Source organism: Curcuma longa, chromosome 2, assembly GCF_044706935.1.
Source record: "Curcuma longa cultivar G26 ecotype Majalengka, Jawa Barat chromosome 2, ITB_CL_G26_1.1, whole genome shotgun sequence".
NCBI classification, from domain to species: Eukaryota; Viridiplantae; Streptophyta; class Magnoliopsida; order Zingiberales; family Zingiberaceae; genus Curcuma; species Curcuma longa.
In genome coordinates, this window is record NC_133862.1 from 9,736,589 (window position 1) to 9,758,216 (window position 21,628).

The 21,628-nt window shown below is 37.2% G+C and overlaps 3 protein-coding genes, 2 non-coding genes and 1 pseudogene across 5 annotated transcripts in view; all 6 read left to right on the forward strand.

Annotated features, from left to right (window-relative positions):
- Positions 1-2,894: 2,894 nt before the first annotated feature.
- On the forward strand, positions 2,895-3,650 carry LOC141821932 (putative B3 domain-containing protein Os10g0537100). Its single transcript, XM_074709319.1, has one exon. It carries the CDS (start codon positions 2,895-2,897, stop codon positions 3,573-3,575), a length of 681 nt encoding a protein of 226 aa, XP_074565420.1. The 3' UTR covers positions 3,576-3,650.
- A 1,207-nt stretch (positions 3,651-4,857) lies between these two features.
- LOC141821566 (uncharacterized) lies at positions 4,858-7,074 on the forward strand (annotated as a pseudogene).
- Positions 7,075-8,156: 1,082 nt separating this feature from the next.
- Positions 8,157-8,243, forward strand: LOC141822561 (small nucleolar RNA U61). Its single transcript, XR_012601293.1, has one exon. It is a non-coding gene; the product is annotated as a small nucleolar RNA U61 (small nucleolar RNA).
- Positions 8,244-8,519: 276 nt separating this feature from the next.
- On the forward strand, positions 8,520-8,603 carry LOC141822566 (small nucleolar RNA snoR14). The gene has a single exon (XR_012601298.1). It is a non-coding gene; the product is annotated as a small nucleolar RNA snoR14 (small nucleolar RNA).
- A 1,335-nt stretch (positions 8,604-9,938) lies between these two features.
- On the forward strand, positions 9,939-13,659 carry LOC141821931 (dolichyl pyrophosphate Glc1Man9GlcNAc2 alpha-1,3-glucosyltransferase). The gene is made up of 4 exons (XM_074709317.1): positions 9,939-10,677; positions 12,310-12,516; positions 12,605-12,842; positions 13,131-13,659. Exons 1-4 carry the CDS (start codon positions 9,958-9,960, stop codon positions 13,499-13,501), a joined length of 1,536 nt encoding a protein of 511 aa, XP_074565418.1. The 5' UTR covers positions 9,939-9,957; the 3' UTR covers positions 13,502-13,659.
- A 1,041-nt stretch (positions 13,660-14,700) lies between these two features.
- LOC141821567 (helicase and polymerase-containing protein TEBICHI) overlaps positions 14,701-21,628 on the forward strand; it is a 10,849-nt gene continuing 3,921 nt past the window's right edge. The window contains exons 1-8 of the mRNA XM_074708953.1: positions 14,701-14,736; positions 14,828-15,276; positions 15,432-15,639; positions 15,725-16,654; positions 17,771-17,835; positions 19,171-19,276; positions 19,375-19,575; positions 20,719-20,919. Coding sequence (XP_074565054.1) covers positions 14,701-14,736; positions 14,828-15,276; positions 15,432-15,639; positions 15,725-16,654; positions 17,771-17,835; positions 19,171-19,276; positions 19,375-19,575; positions 20,719-20,919 — 2,196 coding nt within the window. The remainder of the gene's footprint in view (positions 14,737-14,827; positions 15,277-15,431; positions 15,640-15,724; positions 16,655-17,770; positions 17,836-19,170; positions 19,277-19,374; positions 19,576-20,718; positions 20,920-21,628) is intronic.

Below are 21,628 nucleotides of genomic sequence, written 5' to 3' on the forward strand. Positions count from 1 at the left end.
GCGGAGGCGATGGCGGCGGCGCCGCGGGGGGCGCGGAATCCTCTGGCGTAGTGCGGCAGCGGAACTGGCGGCGGAGGGGCGGTGAAGGGCAGGCAGCGGAGGATGAGGATGCTGACCCGTCGGGGTACAGGGCCTCGGAGCAAGGCCTCCTCCAACAAGGCGAAAGTCACCAACGTGATCTCCTTCAGCACCGCCGCCATCACCGCCACTTGCATCATTTTCGATCGCCTCTCCTCTTCCTCTTTTCGAATCACAAGGTCTGGAGAGACAACACCGAATCGAGCCCCTTCTGCTGCTCGAGATTGACGGCGGAAGCTGCGGGATCGGGAAGATCCGCCGAAACGGCTACTCTTTAATTATATTATATGCGAATCGATCGAATGGATAATGAATATGAATGCTGCATGTGATAATTTCCACACGACCCCTTCTATTTTAAAAAATTGATCCATCTTAAAATCAATCAACGGCAATATTTATAATATAATTATCTCTATCATATTGCGAGCGAGGTTGCTTAGGAGATTATTAAAAGTCTAGTAGTGCGATGTAAATTGAATAAGGTCAAATAAATCGATTCCAAAATTAAAGGGGCGTAAATTGAAATTCAGGCTAGGCTACCCGTTTACCGCCGAAGCTCCCGCACCAACATCCAAATCTCGGTTGGTGTGTGGGGCCCAATAGTTAGCCAGTAATTCGCTTAGATGCGTCGGGGGTTGTTGACGGCTGCCGGGCGGAGTTTTCGCGATTCTGTTTCGGCGACGAACAAATGGCCCGTCGTGACGTGGATCCGCTTAGGCGCGAGGAAGATCTGATATATTCGCATCGACCTAAAAAATTCGAGTTATTTTAACTTCGAACTCCTTGACGAATCCAAATATAATATGTTTAAATCTCCGATATCAAAAATATTTCTAGCTCTAAGTATCAACAATAATTCGTTCCGACTCAAATGTGATTGTATAAAATTATAATTTTTGTGCATAATTAATGACCTATAATTTTCATCTTAAAACTATATATATGCACCGATGTATTTTACCTTTCTTTCTTATTCAAATCCGTGTGCTAACCTTTTTTATATATATGTTATTATTATAATTTAATTGTCCAGCAGGCTTTTATCTTTATATATAGCATCATCAATTATTGGAAACAAACTAGCATTAATTGTATGTCCAGCAAATTTTTGCCTCGTGCTTCCAAATTAAACTAATGTACTAGACAGCAAAAAGGTAATTTTTATTTTATTTTTTAAAATCAATAAATAAAAAACTTGTTTTTTTAATTCCTTGTATCTCTCCTATTAGGTTCCCCTTTTTTTTGTCTCTTTATGTGAATTGTCGCAGAGAAAAAGAGAGGATAAGAAAGCGACCCAACGGCAGCGAAGAAGCCTCCCCCAACGTGCAGTTAGTTTCCCTGACCATAAGAAATAATATATATATATATATATATATATATATATATATATATATATATATATATATATATATATCTGCAGCAAGACATGGCCAAAGAGGAAAAGAGCCACAGAAATATTGACGTTTTCTTCTTTTTCTTTTGACATATTTATAAAGTAATTAAAATTCACATACCAATCAAACAGATCATCAACAATATGATTAAGCAGGTAAGGCATCTGCAGCATACATATGCTGGGGACGATCCAAGTGGCACCACCCTTCCTCTCCTTGGCTTCCTACTCTCTAAGTTTCTGTCATGTACTCTCTAATTAGTTTCAGCATGCATGTTCACCCTAAATCAATATGACTCAATTATTATACATCACTAAGTAATGATAGAGGGGGCCAAACTTTTCTGTTTCAGCCTGCAACAACACTGCATCTGCATGCTAATCAAACTAAACCTCCACTGCTCACTCATTACTGAATTATCTAGATTCTATAGATCAAGATATATAGCTAGCAGTGTGTAGGTAAGGAACAATGCTGAGGTTGTGCATATATATGAGATATATAGTGCATATATATTGCATGGGAGGGTCCCCTATCTTTAATCTGCATGCATGCATTGCCGTGCAGTGCAGTGCAGCAGTGAGATGGTGTGTAGAGGGGAGTGATGGAAGTCTCTGTACTTTTTATTCTCTAGTTTGGAGAGAAAGTGGGGATAATTTGTGAGCTGATGATCACTGTTTAGTTCTATCGGTTGAACTGTAGATGCATCATGCATGCCTGCACGCCCTCACTGTACATGCTTTCTAATTTGCTGGGTCTGATTACAGAGATAGATCGCTAGCTGGCATGTGTCCACTGTGAATTGGTCAGGTAGCCAATGGCAGTAATCACATTAATTAGGTCAGGGTTTTCACAGGAGGCAGGGATATATATATATATATATATATATATACACACACGCATAAAGTCCCCACAGACAAGCTCACATGACCAGTGTCGTTCTGAAACTCGGACAGACCGGCCGGGTTGAACCAGTCAACGTATAGATCGATCATTGAACTTCCTTCAATGTACTAACCTCTATTGTATATTCTCTTTTTGACATCCTCCCTTTATAATACCAGTATATAAAGCACCTATAGTTATTTGAATTAATGGTAAATAAATTAGATTTAGAAAAAGTTTGGCTAGAGATTGATTTGAAGAGGTTTTATATTGGTGACAAAGTAGCTAGAGGAGCTTAATTTTGCTGTCAAATTTGGTAGTCGAATCGACTACGTACGTGTAGCCGCTCACGTACATGAGCTAGCTAGCTAGCTCAGTAACATGAATGATTCATGGTCCCTCCCGGCCCACTGCCTTCCACCTCCCCTCCACTGATCACTCCCCCTCTCACGTATCTTTCACACCTTTAACTGGTGCTCCTCCTCTCTTTTCATATCTCCTCTGGCTTCTCTGCAATTCCTCAACCCTTTCTCAATGGAGACTGTTACTAACTGCAGGGAGTTGATGTTCGAGAAGGTGGTGACGCCCAGCGACGTCGGGAAGCTGAACCGTCTGGTGATCCCTAAGCATCACGCAGAGAGGCATTTCCCGGTGCCGGCATCGGCCGGCTCCGAGACCACTAAGGGGATGCTGCTGAGCTTCGAGGACGCTTGCACCGGCCTCGCCTGGCGCTTCCGCTACTCCTACTGGAGCAGCAGCCAGAGCTATGTCATCACCAAGGGATGGAGCCGCTACGTCAAGGACAAAGGCCTCCTCACCGGAGACACCGTCTCCTTCGCGCGCAACCACCACCGCTTCTTCATCGACTTCAGGCGCCAGAAGCGCACGAATAATTATAATTGCTATCTCAATAGTTGCGACAATTACCGTCCGCTCATCAGAGCTTTCTCTTTCGCTTTCCCTCCGCTGCAGCCTCTCCCGTGGAGCTACTTACGACCTCCGCCGCCGCCACCGGCGGCAGGGCACGTGCGGGGGATCAATTCTGCCAGGCATTTCTGCGAACAGGCGGCTGGCGGCAGCGGCCGAGGGAAAAGAGTCAGGCTCTTCGGAGTCAACTTGGACTGCTGCTCTGAATCAGCCGGCATCAGGGAGACTCCGGCGGGATTGCGGTTGCTGGCGACGTCAATGACTAGGGATAAAAGCCCTCAACTTTAGATCTCTACTTGTGAGGAAAGAATACATGCATGGATGGATGTGTACTCTAAGTATTTATTAAACAGATTGATTCCTGTTTAATTATGTATTCATAATTAGTTTATAACTATTAAGCTGCAAGCATGATTTGCTGAATCAAGACTTAGTTCGCTTAAATCAAATTTTGGTTTGCTCGTTATTAGTTTCTAATTTTTATTTGATTAATTAGGAAGAAGCTTCACCTGCCTCAATATCAGCAGCAAAAAGAAAACAAAAAACAGGCATGCCTACCAATATATATACCTGCAGGTAAGATCTAATTAATGCTCTTGATTAGTTTTTATTTTTCATTGTGTTATTTTAATTTTCTTTTTTCCTCGCTATAAATTTATGGAGATTAAATCCTGCATCCAAACTAAAGCAGTTGCATTTGTTGTTCAAGACTCAAGCATTTGTGTAGTTATTAGAATTCATCTTAATTATAGAAAGATTATATATGCTACTTGAATTAATTTGTTGCTTCATCAGCATATATATTACCATCATTCCACAAAATTAAATTTGGTGTGATCATGAAACTAGAATGAGAGTTTGCTAATAATTAGACATGAATATTAATTTGAGTTAAGTATGCATAAGTTTATCAGAACATAAAATTCAAGCCAAGGTTTCCATAGAATTCAAGCTAATTCTATCACACCCTTAATTTGCTTGGATTTTCATGTGTCGAATCAGGACATTTTAATTTAGGTTTTAATCTCAAATTCATCATTGTATTTTATCTCTCTAACCCTGTAAACATGTGTACGTAGTTAATTTGTTTATGATGAGAAGAAGAAAGTTTATGATCAGTTTGAAGGGGATGAAGATGATTTGAGTTATTAGAAGGTGCAGTTAATTGATCCATTGTAAGATAGAGCAGAAGTGTTCATGTAGATTTCCGGGGCTTTTGCAGAAGAAGTGCTCATGTAGATTTCCGGGGCTTTTGCATTAACTGCAACTGCACGTCCACCGAGATATACGTAGATGTAGCCGGCCACGGCGTGTTGTGGCATGCATGCAGACGCAGTCATTGCATCGCATGCCAAAGTTTTGTCTCAGTTACAAAAATGAATCTATATATCTCAATACTATTTGAAATAATTAATTTAGCTTTGTCATTCTCATCCGAAATAATTTTTTAAAAAAGGCCTTCAATTAATTTTAAAGAGTAAGGGTTTTTATTAACTCATCGCCGAAGCCGTAGGGTTTTAGAAGGAATCGCCTCGCCACCGGCGAGATTGATCGGGTATATCGCGTGAAGATGGATGGATTGAAGGTGGCAGAGGCAGACCTGGTGGTGTACGTCCACCCTTCTAAATCTAACAGCGTCAGTTGAGCCATCCTTCACCAGCTCAGTTCTCTGCTCTTCACGTAGGTCATCCCTCCTTCCGACCTCCTCTCTCGATCAGTTATTTCGATTCATATTTGGTTGGCCGTGTTTCAAAGCTCTTCTTTTTATTATTATTTTCTTAGATCGAACTTAGAGGATTGCGTGTTTTAGCTGTCATGAAGTGATCAGTTTTTTTTATTAAATGTTTGTCGATCACATGATCTGTTTAGTTGCATTATTTGAGTTTTTTCCCATCACGAGAGTAATTATAATTTTGCTGCCTAGAAATTTATTTTTTTTCCTATCACAATCAAGTTATTGGTAATCATGACGAATCTAATGTCAACATCATGTAGCTTTCCAACGGCGATTTGTGTTTTGTTAATGCAAGACTATTGATCGTGCATTTTTTTCCTAATGGCGAACTCCGATCTTCATATTTTCTGAATGATTCTGAATCACTGCAAGTGTGTTTGTCTTGCACTGATATGATCGATGCATATTGGGCTGCTAGAAATGATGTAGAGAGTCTTATTAGTGACCCGGTGTTACTTTCTTTTATACTAACTAAGTTTTTTTTTATACCTATTATTGGTAGTAGAAATCAGCACAATTGACACTTTGATGGTTAGTAATATGATTAGGATGGTATTGCCTAAAGTTGATGTCAATGGTGGACTCAATTACATATATATCTGCTACTGGATATGAGATTAAATGGATTAATCAATCTCACTGAATTTATATGACAGTTCAAAATTTTCAGGAACTTCCTGGAGAAATTCTATTTGCATGTGGCATCATCATATATGGTTTTGTATTTATGTTATGCAATTTTGTTTATTTTCTTAATTTTGCTTTAAACTTAAACTATAATCTAAGGTTCAGAAAAAATTGTAAGGCCTATGATATAATCCTCAATTCATCTTTGAGGAGTACACCCCAAATCCGGAAGACAAAAAGTGACAATCAAGATCTATACTTCATTTGACTCTTCAATTATCTGTTTCTTTTCAAGTAAGTACTGAAATAGTGTTTGTTTGTCTATTAAAAGCTCTTTCTGTGGGATGTTCTTCTAAGAAACACAAACAAGTTAAGCATGTATCTTTGTAGATGCCATTAATTATCTGATTAATTAACAGCTTACAGCTTTAGACTTCAAAGCTAAGTTCGACAGTTTGAGCAATTTTCATGTGATTTGGTTATATCTGCCCATTTTCTGTATCCATTTATTTGTTACTCTTACTGTTCCTTCTCTTTCGTTCTTGTAAAACTAACAAGCACTAGAAACAAAGTGTATACTAAAGAATTAGTTGTTTTTCTCAACTAGGGATTGTTCTTTTATCATTTGATGTATCTGGTATCCCCATGTTCTCAACCATAGCATAACCACCCCATCGCAAAAGCTATTTGTAAGAGCTACAGGTTTGACCATGGTTCTAGCTACAATGTTTAAGTGGATTTATTTTTTGGTAACATAGTTGTATAAAGAAATCTAAGAATTCTGCATCGTGAGGCGGATTGTCATAGAAGAGCAATTTATTGTTGCTGTGGTTCTCATGCGTTGATGCATGGACATGTTTATTAATTTCACTGTCTTAGCTGCTAGCTAGATACCTTCTTGTTTTACCAGTTCAACCAATCAGGCTGATGTAGATTGAATACATGTTCAGGATCAGAGAAGTATATGCACATATTCTTTTCTGATCTAATTAAGTCTCTGCCCGTTCAGATCTTATCACATGCATATTAAACCAACATAAAGTGATGCTAGATAATTAACTTGTTTAATGCACTGTTGATCAATGTCTTCCCTCTGGCCTTTTCATTATTTGTCTTGTTAATACATTAGCGATAGCATTCTTTAATTTCTTTATATTTTTCATCCAATTGGTCATTTCTCACTTGCCTGTTTTTTTAAAGATATATATACCACTACTACAGGACAGGATAATCATCTGGTCATAATTAAATATAGCATGTTTTTCTATCTGTAGCATAGAATAAACCTAATGCATTTCTTGAATTTTTCAGAGGGAAATTAAGGTTGTGAAGCTAGGGAGGGAATCCATTCATGTCGTTGTGCTTGGGTTTTCTTCAGCAGCTATAGCGTTCGAAGACATTCGTGAAGATTTTAAATATATATAAAATTGTAAGGAATTTGTCGACTATATATTCTGATAGGATCGTTTATACGTAAGAAGTTGTGCATTTTCACTTGTTACACAGTTTTCCTCAGTGTATTGTAGTTCACTGGAGTTGTCTTTAATTTCCCCATTGCAGAAACTTGGAGATGGAGTTTTTGCTAGTTCCTCTCACAAGCACATGCATGTTATTAAAACCGGAAGTGCGATACGTTTAATTTCCAAGTCAAAAGGTGAACCTTATTGATATATATCCTTTTTCTTGATAATTGTTTACTTAAGTTTGTTTGGGTTCTTAATTGTTTATGTTTTCTTAGACCGACCACATTATTATCTGTTTCGTCTGAACAAATTAACAATACTCTTTGAAATTTCTACAGAAGTAATTTGAAAACGCAAAGCAATATCGAAAAGGAGATACATGGTGAAGAAGGTACGATAAACTACGTCCACTGAAGAAGACAAGTTACCGAATTTAACGCAATGCATGCAGGGCCACAAGTCTAAGAAACGGACTCGCGACGATAGATCATGATTTTGTTTTAAAACCTTTGATTGTTTGTTCGTGAGAGTCCCAAATTTAATTTGTGTATTTTGAGGATTTTTAATTATAGATATCATATTTTTGACTCAGTGAAAACGATAAAAGAAATTTACTAATTTTAATGAATGTTAATCCTAGCGTATTTGACAAAGTATAGTTGACGCCTTATAAAACTCTCTTATCTTTGACTTTTATTGTTTTGATTCGAAAGAAAATAATTTTAAATCTATAGCGTATTTTATTTCGACGATTAAGAATTTGGACATCAGGCCGTTCTGGTTCAAATACAACGACGGTTCAGAAAAAACCCAACATGATGAACGGCTCGGCTCGGCCCGGCCCAGATCGGGGCAACAGATCTCAAATTAGGGTTTCTGGTTTGTTTTCCTTCCTACTCTTCTATATAAGAGATCCGCAGATAGATGAATCTTCATCTCAAATCTGTGACGCTGTCATGGAGTCGTCGCCGCCTGCTGTTTTTGTTTTTTCTCTTTTTGTTCGATTTTCTCGATAAAATTATCATCTTTGTTTGTTTAGTTAGATGGCCATGATGAAATCAAATGCTTGTGCCGGAGACGGATTCGTCTATCGCTGACGGTAACACAATCCCTCTAAGAAGTTCTGAGTCATCCCTTTCATTCTCTCTTTTGCTCTTATCAGATTTTGCTTTTTTTTTTGCTCTAATTATTTCTTTTACTTGTTCGATTCGTTGATGCTATTCTTCTTCGAGGTATTTGATTTGGGGAAATGCAGTGATGTAAAATTTCTTCAGATTTTGCTTTTGATTTGGGGAAATGAGTCATCCCTTTCATTATCTCCTTTACTCTTATCAGATTTTGCTTCTGTTTTTTTCCCTCTAATGGTTTCTTTTACTTGTTCGATTCGTCGATGCTGGATTTGGGGAAATGAAGTGATGTGAAATTTCATGGTCTGTCAATCCACTGATTTTTCATGATGTTTCTCATGATATCCCGACAGGTTCTGATCATTCTCCCCAATTATGATTCCTAAATCTGTTTTTTTTTTCAAGTTTTTTTGGTTTTAAATCATTTTATAATTTATGGAAATCAGTTCTTTTCCTCCTATTGTAGCTTTTTGCTGCTCGTATCTATTTTGCTCTTTTATCGACAATAGTTTTCAACGAAATTTTCATTATGTTGAAATATTTCATCTACAAAATGATAGAGAAAGAGCCTTTATCGTTTTCTTTGGCTCCTCTCTACTTCAAAAGAATTACTATGTATTTTTGTAGAATGTTATTATATCCAATTATGATAATCCAAATATCAGTGCCATATATTTATCAATTTCTTTTTATTTATCAAAGTCTCCAAGTCAATTAAATTTGCCAAGAAACTTGGTGTTCAAAAGGAATCGAATCTGGTCAATAAATTGCCTGCATAATTGAATATTTGAGGAGATACAGAAATGATGGACCATTGGCCATGTATCGAGAACATTGAGCAATATGTAATAAATTTAATTATTAATAATGATATTGTAAAATCATTATTTTTTTGCCATTATAGTTATTAGAAAACGTATTTTCAAAAAAACATCAATTGAAAAGATGTGGATTTAAAGAAAATGGCAAAGTAATAATCTAAACAAATAATTAATTAAGGTAATCGCGATGAAGAAGAAGAGCTGGCTGTTTATCATTTAGATCAGATGACTCATTAATAAAACAAAAAAAAAGCAAATATAGATTATGAAAAATAATTATTTGTACGATAATCGATGTTTTAAAAATAAAAAAAATAAAAACTTTATTGAAAAATAAAAGTACTGAAATTTGTTAAATTCAAAACATGTTAATTTTATTATAAAGCTGAAATTATGTTCATGAATTTGTTAATAACACAAAGAAGAGGGAGGGGGTAAGGAGGAGACAGGTGGAGGCGATAGCTTCCGGAGGCGGCAGTACCTGAGAGATTTTACCTGAGCGGCTCCGCCCTGTAGCCGGTGGGCCGGCGACCTTTCCACCGCTCTTCCTCCCATCAGGGTTCGCTCTAAACTCCACCTTTGACGACGAACCAAAGAGAAAAATCCCCCCTTACCTATCAAAATCCGAGCTTCATCGCGAATGAATTACCTATCGATGAGCACCGAGTCGCAGGGACGCTGAGATTGAGCTGCCATCGAAGGAGAAAGAGACGGTCGCCCTTGGCCGAATCAAATGAAGTATGTTTTGAAGTCACTGTAAAATTGAATGTATAGATATAGAAACTTGTTAATTGGATTGGTTTTTGGGCTTTATTAAAAGCCCACTACTTGGCCCATTGATAGCTATGCTTGGCTTCTATTCCGTTGCCTTGACGAGCAACGGGGCAGGGGGCGACCATGGCGGAGGCGTTGTGGATGTGGGCGGTGGCGGCCTGCGTCAAGGTTCTCCTGATCCCCTCGTACCGCAGCACCGACTTCGAAGTGCATCGCCACTGGCTCGCTCTCACCTCCAGCGTTCCCCTCCGCCGCTGGTACTCCGATACGTCGGCTCCCTGCTGTACCCTCGATTACCCCCCGCTCTTCGCCTACTTCCAGCGCCTCCTCGCCCTTCCGGCTACTTCCCTCGGCCTCCATCCCTCTGGCCTCCTCCACCTCTCCCCCTCCCCTCCTTCATCCGCTCCCCTCCCGGTCCTCCTCTACCTCCGCCTCTCGGTCATCGTCACCGATCTCGTCTTCCTCCTCGCCGCCGCCCGACTCGCTCGCCGCAGGCTTCCGATCGCTCGTCGAAGCATTGTCCTCGTCCTGCTCCTATGGTCGCCCGCGCTTCTCATCGTTGACCATATCCATTTCCAGTACAACGGCTACCTCCTTGGCATCCTTCTCCTCTCCCTCTCCTTCCTGGAGGAAGGGAAGGATCTTGCCGGGGGCATTGCCTTCGCTGTCCTGATCTGCTCCAAGCACCTCTTTTTGGTCGCCGCGCCGCTGTATTTTGTGTACCTCCTCAGGAATTACTGTAGAGGCAGCCTGTGGAAGGCGTCGGGGAGGTTTCTAACAATGGGAGGAGTGGTAGGAGCCGTCTTCGTCGCTGCATTTGGTCCGTTCTTTTACTATGGACAGGTGAGATGGTAATCTTGTATTGATTTAGTTACAATCTGCAGTTCGTCTAAAGCTGTGATTGCAAAATTTATCGTTGTTCTTTGAATTACAATCTTAATTTTCCGGGGTAGAAAGCTTCCTGTTTAGTTTCGCTAACGATTTCTGGAGAATTTTGTAGTAAAATTTTGAACTTTTCCTTTTCTTACTTGATCCATGTTTTTGAGCATTAATCAGAGATTAGGTTACTTATGAAATTATGAAAATCACTCTAAATTCGCCTTTTTGTAGGGAAACTAGAAAATTTTAGATTGTTTTTTGTGTTCATCAGTTGTTCAAGGGCACCGACTGGGAACAGTGACTATTTGAGGAAAGAAACTTAAGGCAAGCAACCTAGGGCTAATAGAATCTAAGCTTTTGGCATTACTGCCACTCTAAATAATTACCATTAGTCCTTTTAATCACTGGGATCTAGATGAAAATCTTTATTACATAACATCAGCATCTGTGTAGCTTGCACGTATTCAAGTTTACATCGACTTCTCCATGGTTCCTTACAAGGTGCTTTACTCAAGACTATTTTGAGCAGCTGTAACCATCCTAGTCATTCAAGAAACTGTCTATTGCTGTTTTCTATAATTGGTTTCTTAAGCAAAGGTTGTCAAATTGCAAGAGGATCCTTTTTGTACCATTTTTCATACTATTAGTATGTTTTGCTGTGTAACTACTTTTCCAGGGCATTGACAAATAATTTCTTCGCCATGCTTTCTACTTTTTTCTTGTTGGATTTCATTTGATGTGCATATTGCTCTTTGGTGTGTATCATCCTAAATGCCAATTAAGGGTTACTTTGCCTTCAATCTTACAGCCATATTAATCCTGCATATTTTCTCAAATATTATACAGTAGTGCGCATCCGTTATTCTTGTTTAGTCTCTTTTTCAGTGCTCAACTGTTCTCTAAGAAATGATGTTTTCAGAACTTTATGTTAACCATGTACTCTAGTAAAATAAGAAATTGAAAGATTTCGTTGAAATTGTTTGTTTGTAAATTTCCTGAAAAGCTAATTATAGGTTCTTCTCTCCATCAAAACAATAGGACTTTTATGCTTATTACTAAATTTGTCGAAGAGATGAAATAGAACCAAGGTCAAACTTCTTTATGTTTACAACTCATACGTTAACAATAGAGATTGCTATGGTATTAAGCTTGTATTCATTGATCTCAAGTAGGTGGATAAAAAGAACTCATTTTTGTCAGTTAGCTTGCGAGCCATTTTTGCTCGTTAGATTATATTACCTGGTTCCCCTTGATTTTGGTGTCCTTGAAATTAATTATGCATCTTCTATCAAGGATATTTGTGTTGTCTTGCCAACACTTGAATATGTTGAAAATTGGAGAACTTGTTCACACTAGAGGCTAATGCAGTGGTGGAATGATAAGTCAAATGCTACATCATAAAAGAAAGGATTTGAAGAACTACTCATTATGTATTGAACAGAGATTGAATAATTAAATATTGCAATTTCTATTCGTTTATTGACTTCTTTTGGGTGGCTGTTTGTTAGACAATGCAATTTATCCTCCTTTATGATTACCCATTGCAGTATGACATGCTTTTTCCAAACTATTTTTGACAGTATGATACTTCTGCAGATTCAACAGGTTCTTGGTCGTTTATTCCCATTTGGTAGGGGCCTCTGCCATGCATATTGGGCTCCAAATTTTTGGGTCTTTTACATAGTTATTGACAAGCTACTTGCTATTGTGCTTTCAAAGCTTGGATTTGATATCCCTGCTCCTGAAGCATCTTTTACTGGTGGCTTGGTCGGAAATTCTTCTCATTTTGCTGTGCTTCCTCAGGTACTTAAACACTTCTGTGCTCGGAGTGTATGATCATTCAGCTAGCTGTTTTGATCTGATTTTTGTTGTTCTTCTGAACTGATGATAGGTCACCCCTTTGATAACATTTGTAATGGTGTTACTTAGTATGTCTCCATGTCTCATCAAAGCTTTCCAAAAGCCCCAAGCAAAACACCTTATCAGATGGGTGGCATATGCCTTCACATGTGGCTTCATGTTTGGCTGGCATGTTCATGAGAAAGCATCACTTCATTTCACAATCCCGCTTGCTATAATTTCAATGGACAGCTTGGATGATGCAAGACACTATTTCTTGCTTTCAATAGGTATTCCTGACGCTTGCTAATCGATATACTTTTTCGTTTTGTTTCTATTTTGAAATGGATAGCACATGGTGCAGTTGTTTCTTGATCAACTAGTCTTATAGCCACAGAGGTGATCGGTCGTGATGGTAGTTTTTCTTTATTTACTTGCACATACTCGATGAACGGATTTATGGACCTATCATTAGTGCAGATCTTAGTGGTGGTGGCTTCTTGAGATAGTAGCACCTTTTGATTAACTGTTCCATTCTTTGAACTCGCAACTAATAATCTCTTATTCATTCTCTGCAGTATCCTGTTACTCCATGTTTCCTCTGCTATTCGAGCCACAGGAATATCCAATAAAAGTACTGCTTCTCGCGCTGTACGCCATCGCCATGTGGATTGGCTTATCGTCCTATTTCAAGCCGGGTGTTGTCTCCGCAGAAGATAAAGCCCACAACCCAAGTGCTTCAGATCGAAAAGAAGCATTTATTGGAAAATTTGGAACAATTTATCTTCTAGGTTTGCTGGGTGTGGAGTTATGGGGTCAGCTACTGCATCCATATGTTTTTGGAAGTAGTTTGCCATTTCTTCCTCTCATGATGATTTCGATATACTGTGCTATCGGAATGGTTTGTTCCTGGGCATGGCAACTCAGGCAAATATTACAACGAACTTAATATTTATGGGTCTGTGACAAATTCCAAATTTTGATTATATTGGTTGTCAGAGGGATTAGACTTGAAGCATGGAAGAATTTTAACTGTCAATTGTATTTTGCTTAGGCAATGTTGATGGTGAATAGCAAACAGCTGATTATTCAAAGGATGATTCCTGTTGGAAGCATTATCGAAAATTTACTAGTAAAAATCAGAACATGTATTTTCTCGAGGAACGATTGCTGTTTGGCCTGTTTGGATGGGGTGAGAGAAGGTTTCATTAACGGAAGGGGAAGGAAGGGAAAGGAAAGAAAAGAGAAGTATTTATTTTCACCTTGTTTGGGAGGAAGGGTGTTCATTAACGTAACATGTGTTATTTTGTTTGGGAAGAAAGGAAAGAGAGTGAAGGTTAAATATATAAAATTATAAAAATACTTTTACTTTTAAAATAAATTTATATGTGAAAAAATATATATAACTTATGAGACCAATAAAAATTAATTTTAAATAAATAAAAAATTTTAATATATATATAATAAATATGTGAAATACAGAATCTGTACATTTTGATACGATAAAAAAAAATAACATTTTTACATATATTTTTATAAAAATATATTCTTTTGAATTTTATCTTCAGAGAAATTTAGGATGAAGATTGACGTCCAAGAGTGCGAGCGATGAGATCTTGTAATGATTGCGTTATGCGATGAGGAATGACAATACAAAAATCTAATAGATGAGTTATTTTAATAATTAATATTTTAATATAGGGATATAATTGGAATAAATATTTTATAAGTTTTTTTTCTCCTTCTTTATAAGGTAAGAAATTATGTCGATTCATGGACATGCAAGGGGAAAACTTACCCTTCTCTTCCTTCCTCTCCTTAACTCACTCCATCCCAAACAAAAATAAAAATTATCTTTCCTCTTTCTTACCTTTCTCTCTCCTTCCCTCACCTCCTCCCAAACAAACATTGTGATTTATTATGAGAAATTTAATTATAAAGAAGAAAAATTGGATGAGTTTTACACGTGTTTTTCAACCCGAAAGCCCTTTGTTTTATATATCCGTTCCTTGGCCGTGGGGCATAGACACCAAAGTTGGCGCTCGGTTTCTCTCGTTCAAAACAAGAGCGCTGTGGCCGCCGATGCCGACGACTGTCGTCGTCGATTAACAACTAGCCTTCGCGTTTCTCTCTCACGCGGCTTCGGCGATGTCCGCAGAACCATCTCGAGCTCGCATTGATCAGGTGTGCCTTCTTTTCCACAGCCCCTGAAACCCTATTTTTCTTAGCCTCCCTCCGCTCTCCGATCTCCCTTTCTCTCTCTCTTTTTTCTCAGTTCTTTGCTTCGAGGAAGCGGAAAAACCTACTGCCAAAGGACGAAATTTCAGATAAGGAATCCAGAAGTCCGGCTGTGGGATCTCCAAGCGGCAAGAGCACCCTGGATGGGTTCCTGTCGAAGTCCCCTAAAGGCACGCCACTCGCCTGCGTATGTGAAGATGACGATTCTTCTCCAAGGCATGAACTTGTAAAGAGGAATCTGGGCTCGGAGATTGGTTCGGGGTCTGATGCTTCTCGCAAGTTGGCCTTCAATTCTTGTGCAGGAAATGGATGTGCTAAAGAAAATAGGCCTGGGGATCATCTGGATTCCGCGCAATGTCCTTCCATTGCTGTGGTTGCAGAGAGAGAAAAAGATTCTTCAGAGGCCGTACTGTCTCGTGAAACTCCCAGCGAAGGGAATTTGGAACTCAAGAAATTTGCTGCAGATTTTCTATCTTTATACTGCAGGTAATTGCCCTTGTTTGCTGTATCACTCAGTTACACACTTAATTTGCTTTAAAGATATTATTATTATTTTTATGTTTCATTTAGTTAGTGTATTAGTGCATCATCAGAATGTTTGGTATTCTTGGTATAGTTACCTATTTAGTGCCTGTAACCAGTGATGTACAAGCAGCTGTAAGCTTGCCTTCGGAACCAGAGCAGAAGGGCCAAAAGAGGAATGGTAGTCCATCTTATCTAACACCTTGCAGCAAGGTGTTAACTAAAAGGCAATGCCCCTTAGAGGCTTCTCATAATTTTCCTGAACCACCCACCTGTAGATCACAAGCAATTGCTGAGAATGAGGAAGTCAAGGAGGTCAAATTTAATGTGAGTCCTTATAGTTTTGATTCTTTATTATTATTATTATTTTGTTATTCTTCTTTGGCAAATATGAAGAAACAAATCTATGCAGATTTCGGGTGGTAAGAAGCTCAATAGTGAAATTAATGTAGGTGTAAGCTTGAGAAGATGCAGTGCTACTCCAAGTGCTAGCAACACAAATGTAAGACACTGCAGAGAGGGTAGGTCATGTAATACTGAAGGTCCCTCTGGCACCCCCAAATCTGCTGTCCGAAACTCAATGTTCTCGCCAGGTGAAGAGTTTTGGTGTGAAGCAATTCAAGTAGCTGATTGTCTACTTCCAGCCGTTACTAAACCTAACAACCTACCTTGTTCTAGCAATGAAATATCCGACAACAAATTAGTAGCAGATGGATCATCTTTTATGGTTCCACAAAATAAAAATGTGTTGAATGGTACTGGAGAAATGACATCAAAGGATTGTTCAAAGACTTTTGAGAAAATTGTACCAGAAAATATAATGGCACTGAGAGTTAATCAAACTAATAGTGCATCTCCATTGCCTGTAAAGCATTTCGACTTCTCTCATGAGGACAGCTTGCAGCAGTGTGTTGCCGAGAAAACTGAAGTTTCTGTTATTTTCAGTATTCAGGCTGCAAATGATAATGGTGTAAACCATGAATTTCTTCATCATTCACCACAACCTGAGCAAGAGAAAGACATCTCAAGTGTTCCTAATGGTTCATCATATGCAAATGAAAATTCCTGTCAAACTGGGGCAGATTTTAATTTGGCTGTTTCCAAAGGACAATGTGTTTCATTGACTCAAGATAATAGTTCTCCTTCAGGGAATGCTCATGATTCAGCTAACAGAGAGGAAAAGAATCAGAAAGTATCAGTATCTGATGACAGTCATGAGGTGTCTGGTACTCCATCCAGTTTTATGCTTCCAGAGTACAGACTACAGTTACACAGTTGGCTTCCTTCAGAAGTTTGCAGCATCTATATGAAGAAAGGCATCTCAAAGCTTTATCCTTGGCAGGTTTGACTTTTAACTTTAGTTTACATTTTCCTTGCCTTTGGAATCAATTTTTAAAAGAAGGATTTCTATAGTAGAAGTTAGTTCTCGTGTAACTAACTCTCAGTTATTGTGCTTGGAGGAATTGTAATTTATTTTCTGAGGGTCTTCAATAAATTATCCTTTTCAATGTTATGTTTTTTTGAATAAGAAAAGCATGAATGCAGGTAGCATGGGGTATGTGGCATTTAGAAATCCAATTTAGAGAAGGGGCAATTGCGTCTAGTGAGATTAGGAAACCCAATTTTTCCTTAGTTAAAATGCTCATTGTTGGGTTTTTTTGGATTCCAAACGAATTAATATCAAAGATCTGGATGTGAATTTGTGATTCCCTTGTTCTTTGAGTCTGAAGGAACATATATCTTTCTAAACATTCTTTTGTGTTGAGAACGTATCACAAGATTGTATGATATGAACCTCAAATTTTTTGTCACACTGAGCGCGTTGTTCTTTAAACTTGAGTTAATGCCTGCAAGTTTCTCCATCCCTATAGAAAACATGAATATAAGAATATGATATGAAGTGCATAGATTTTGATAGTGGTGTCATTTTAGACATCTCAATTGAACTTTGCATAGTCATGTCATTATTAATATAGCATTCTTTATATTTACTAAATCAACACTAGTAGTTTTGTGCATTGGTAGCGATTTCTACTTTTTTTCTTTTCTTATTTTGATGTAAATTGATGCATTTCTGAATTTTTAGTCCTAATTAACTCTATTGATAACCATCCTTGTATGCAAAGTCTGGTTTTATTACCTTCAAGATTTCAGGGAATGTCGATGTACTAAAAAGAGCAATATAATATATGTTAATTTCATTGTGGTGTTAATATTTAAAACTTTGCACCAATTACTTTCATTATATATATTTTTAAAGTTCTTTGATCCAGATTCACTCAATCACAAATCAATTTTCTTATATATGCAAAATAAGAATATGCAACCTGAATTTGTATATGTATGTATCATGCCATCTTGAGGCTTTATGATGAATGTGATTTTGCATTTCATATTCATGACTTTTACAACATAGCACAAATTGACGCTGTGGGCATGTGTTTTATCTAAATTTTAGGTGGAATGTCTGCTTATTGATGGTGTTCTAGAGAGAAGAAATCTTGTTTATTGTGCAACTACAAGGTATTTAGTAACAATTTATTTTTGGAAAATGGTTGATGATTGATGTTTTTTTTTTTCAATTGTTTCAATTTGTTGTCTATTTTGCAATTTGGATTTTTCTTGCCAATTTTTTGTAATATAATTAAGATGTTCACTGCATCAAACCACTCTTTCTCCTTTTTTCTGGTTTCTTTTTTAAATTTTAGTGGCAACAATCTTAGTTATGCTTTCTGGCAGTGGTGGAGCTAGGAACTTTGTTTAATGAGTACAATAATACACTACAAAGAACAATAAATTTTAGATTTTTTGTATTTGTTATTCTTTGAAACTTCATGTTTTTGATGTATGGTGTCAAGTTGGAGTATATAACGGGGTAAAAATTATTCTTTATTTTTTCCCAAATGAAAATTATGTTTCTCTTTTAATTTGTATTTTTAGTGTGTTGCACTTTGACCTTTGATTCCTGAGGTGTTGGGAAACATTTCATTTCTATAGAAATGTTTTTCTCTCACTGAATCATTTCCATACACTCTCCTCCCCCAAGTCGCAATGAACATTGCAAATCCATGGGCTTGAAATGTATCGGATGCTAACCTCATTAAAATCTCATGCTTTAAGTACATATTCAACTACATTTATTGTGCCATTGCATAATGCTTGTGCAATATGTGTGGGCGTATGCTGACTATATGTGGTCTTGATAAGTAATCATTTGAAAATTACAATATAAATGCTTGCAAAGAACTTGGGTAACAATTCTATACAAAGATGGTTTAATAATCAGTATCACAAAGCTAATTATATCTAAGCTCCTAATGTTTGTCAATAATAACAATTGTGTACTACCCATGTGAAAATATGAATCAATCAATGTGCTCCGTTGTTGATTTAGTAACTAATGCCTAAGTTGTAGCACTTTCTCATCTTTAGATTGCCATTATATTTATCGTAGATTATATAATCACACACTATTAAAATCTAAGCTCCTAATATTTGCCAATAATCACAATTTTGTAGTGCCTATGTGAAAATTTTCAACAATCAATGTGCTCAGTTTTTGATTAATTAATTCTAAGTTCTAGCACTTTCTCATCTTTGGATTTCCATTAAATTTATTGTAGATTAAAAAAACACATATTGTCTATTCTTTTACATTTATTATATTCTGTCACATACTAATTTATCCTGAATTGCACAAATTTACTTTGTCTGAGTGATGAAATTGAAGATCAAAGCAATTTGTGTTCCTATATGCATCTCTAACAATCTTAGTCTGAGTCCATATCATATTCTGTCGGTTTGTTGGCTTTTGTGGTGTGCTTCTATGAATGTTGATAATATAGAGTTGTTTGACAGTGCTGGCAAGAGTTTTGTAGCTGAAATTTTGATGTTAAGACAAGTTTTATCTTCTGGGAAAATGGCTCTTCTTGTTCTTCCATATGTATCGCTTTGTGCTGAAAAGGTACAGCTGATTAAATGAATCATGTATGTTACACATATCATTGAATTAAAAATGAAACCTTTATCATTTGGTCCTATTTGTGAGCATCTTAATTCTAGGCTGAACACTTGGAGTTGCTTCTTGAGCCGTTTGGTAAGCATGTTCGTAGTTTCTACGGAAATCAGGGTGGTGGAGCACTTCCTAAAGATACTTCTGTAGCTGTATGCACCATTGAGAAGGCAAACTCTTTAATTAATCGCTTGTTAGAGGAAAGCCGTCTTTCTGAACTTGGAATCATTGTGATAGATGAACTTCATATGGTAACTTTTCTTTCATTTGTTTCTTCTTTTTTCTTTTCCTATTCCCTAGATTTGTTTACTAATGTTTTTTTCATTGAAATGGTAGATTAAAGTGATGTACTAGACTTTTATTTTTAATATTTATGATCCTTGTGAAATTGATGCATGACTAATTGCTGAATGTATGTGTGACATAGGATATAAAGTTTTCTTACATGAGCAGTTTTTTTTATATTGGACATTAGTTGGAGTCTTAGAATTTTTTTTTAATGTTTAACCTTTTTCTCCTTGTAGGGTGATAGAGCTTTTTAATCATACCATTTTGTAGCTTGCTTCAAATATTTAACGTATTTCCAAATGGGTAGAACCATTTATTGACTTGTTTGCCATTTCTCTTCTCTGCTTTTAGCCGTTTCTCTCATCCCTTTGGATTAGTGCAGAAATGGTTGGGGATTTGCACATGTTGACACTAATATTTTCTTTGTTATTTCTGTTTCTTTCATGTCTCTGTAGAACAATTAGTTTTTTATATATATTTTTTCTTTATTTATTTGGTTAACAACGATAAAATAGGATAAAATTTATTTAAATATAATGATATAGTAGGAGATTGAACTCAATGACATAGGTGGATTCATATAGTCTACCTCACTCAGTGGGATAAATGTTTGGTTGTTGTTGTTTGCCTTTCTTTATTTCTTGATTAGGAAGCATCGAAAGCAACTGGCCAGTCAAGTATTTGATCATGAAAAGAAGCAAACACTAGTCTCTATTTCATTCTTGAGAAAGGTGAGGATTAGGGTTTGTAATTTGTAATGTTGGAATTTTTCTAGGTATAGTCATAGTTATACATGGTTAACTCGAACTTGGGCATTACCGTAACATGGTCATCATTAGGCTCTCTTTCATATTCTGAGAGTTGCAAAGCTGTTGAATATATTTAATTTGATAAAACTGTTGCAGAAAAAGAGCTCCAATTGAATTGATAGTTTACAATCTAGATAGTTTATTATCAGTCAAGGAATCTTCTTTCTTTGCTTGTCTGCCTTTATTCCTTGGTTTGTTCAGTTTAGTCTTGGCTACATGTCACTCTTCTCCCTACCTCTCTGATCCCGTGACAACTTTCATGATTGCATCTATTTGCTATGTTGTTTGCAATTATAGGTCGCAGATCAACACCATGGTTACCTTTTGGAGTTACTGTTGACAAAGCTTCGCTATGCTGCTGGTGAAGGAAGCACTGATTTATCTAGTGGTGAAAGGTCAGGAGGTAGTAGTGGAGAGGGTGGCTCAGCTCATGGCTTGCAGATAGTTGGAATGAGTGCTACTATGCCTAATGTAGCGGCTGTTGCTGATTGGCTTCAGGTACACGAGGATTTATCATCTTCTCTACTTCATTCTTTTACGAATAGTTGGCCTTGGTGTATTATATCCGACAAGGTTTAGAATTTTAGTTGGATCCCTTTAATTGACATCTACATTTTACTAGGATATCATGGCCATTGGAGGAGAGTGGCACAAAGTCAGTGATAAAGTGTCAGCAGGGTCTCTTTCTCTCTAAGCCCTTTATGCATAGCCATTTATACATCTCTCTCTTCCACATTCTCGGTTTCTTAATAGAAGTGTCTTTATACTCCTTGATGTAGCACTGAGAATAATATCATGCAAAAGAAGATGAAATAAAATATAGAGAAAAAAGAGTTTTATATTAAATCATAGAATAGAATTATATGAGGGATTGAGAACTCCATTTATAAGATGGGAAAGGACTAATTATCCTAGGGCTGAGTTAAATTTTATTCAGTTTACAATACTCAATAAAAATGCAATATTTACTTTTCAACAACTTCAAATGCTTAAAGACTTAAAATAATTGTAAATCCTAAATTTTCTATTGCATTATTCTTCCTTGGCATGAAGAAGTTGACTACATAGAATGGTGGAGCAAGATGCTCTATCAAGATTTGTGATCGTTCACACAAGTGTGAGGTGCCTTCAGAGAAGATGATTATAAAGTTTATTGTTGGATCTTAGGGAATATTTTGGGAGCAATGTAGCATAGTTCATCTTTAGA

Coding starts and splice junctions, on each gene's coding strand:
- LOC141821932 (XM_074709319.1), top strand. CDS start 2,895: ATGGAGACTGTTACTAACTGCAGGGAGTTGATGTTCGAGAAGGTGGTG.
- LOC141821931 (XM_074709317.1), top strand. CDS start 9,958: ATGGCGGAGGCGTTGTGGATGTGGGCGGTGGCGGCCTGCGTCAAGGTT. Junction 10,678..12,309: donor CGTTCTTTTACTATGGACAG/GTGAGATGGTAA, acceptor ATACTTCTGCAG/ATTCAACAGGTTCTTGGTCG. Junction 12,843..13,130: donor CTATTTCTTGCTTTCAATAG/GTATTCCTGACG, acceptor CATTCTCTGCAG/TATCCTGTTACTCCATGTTT.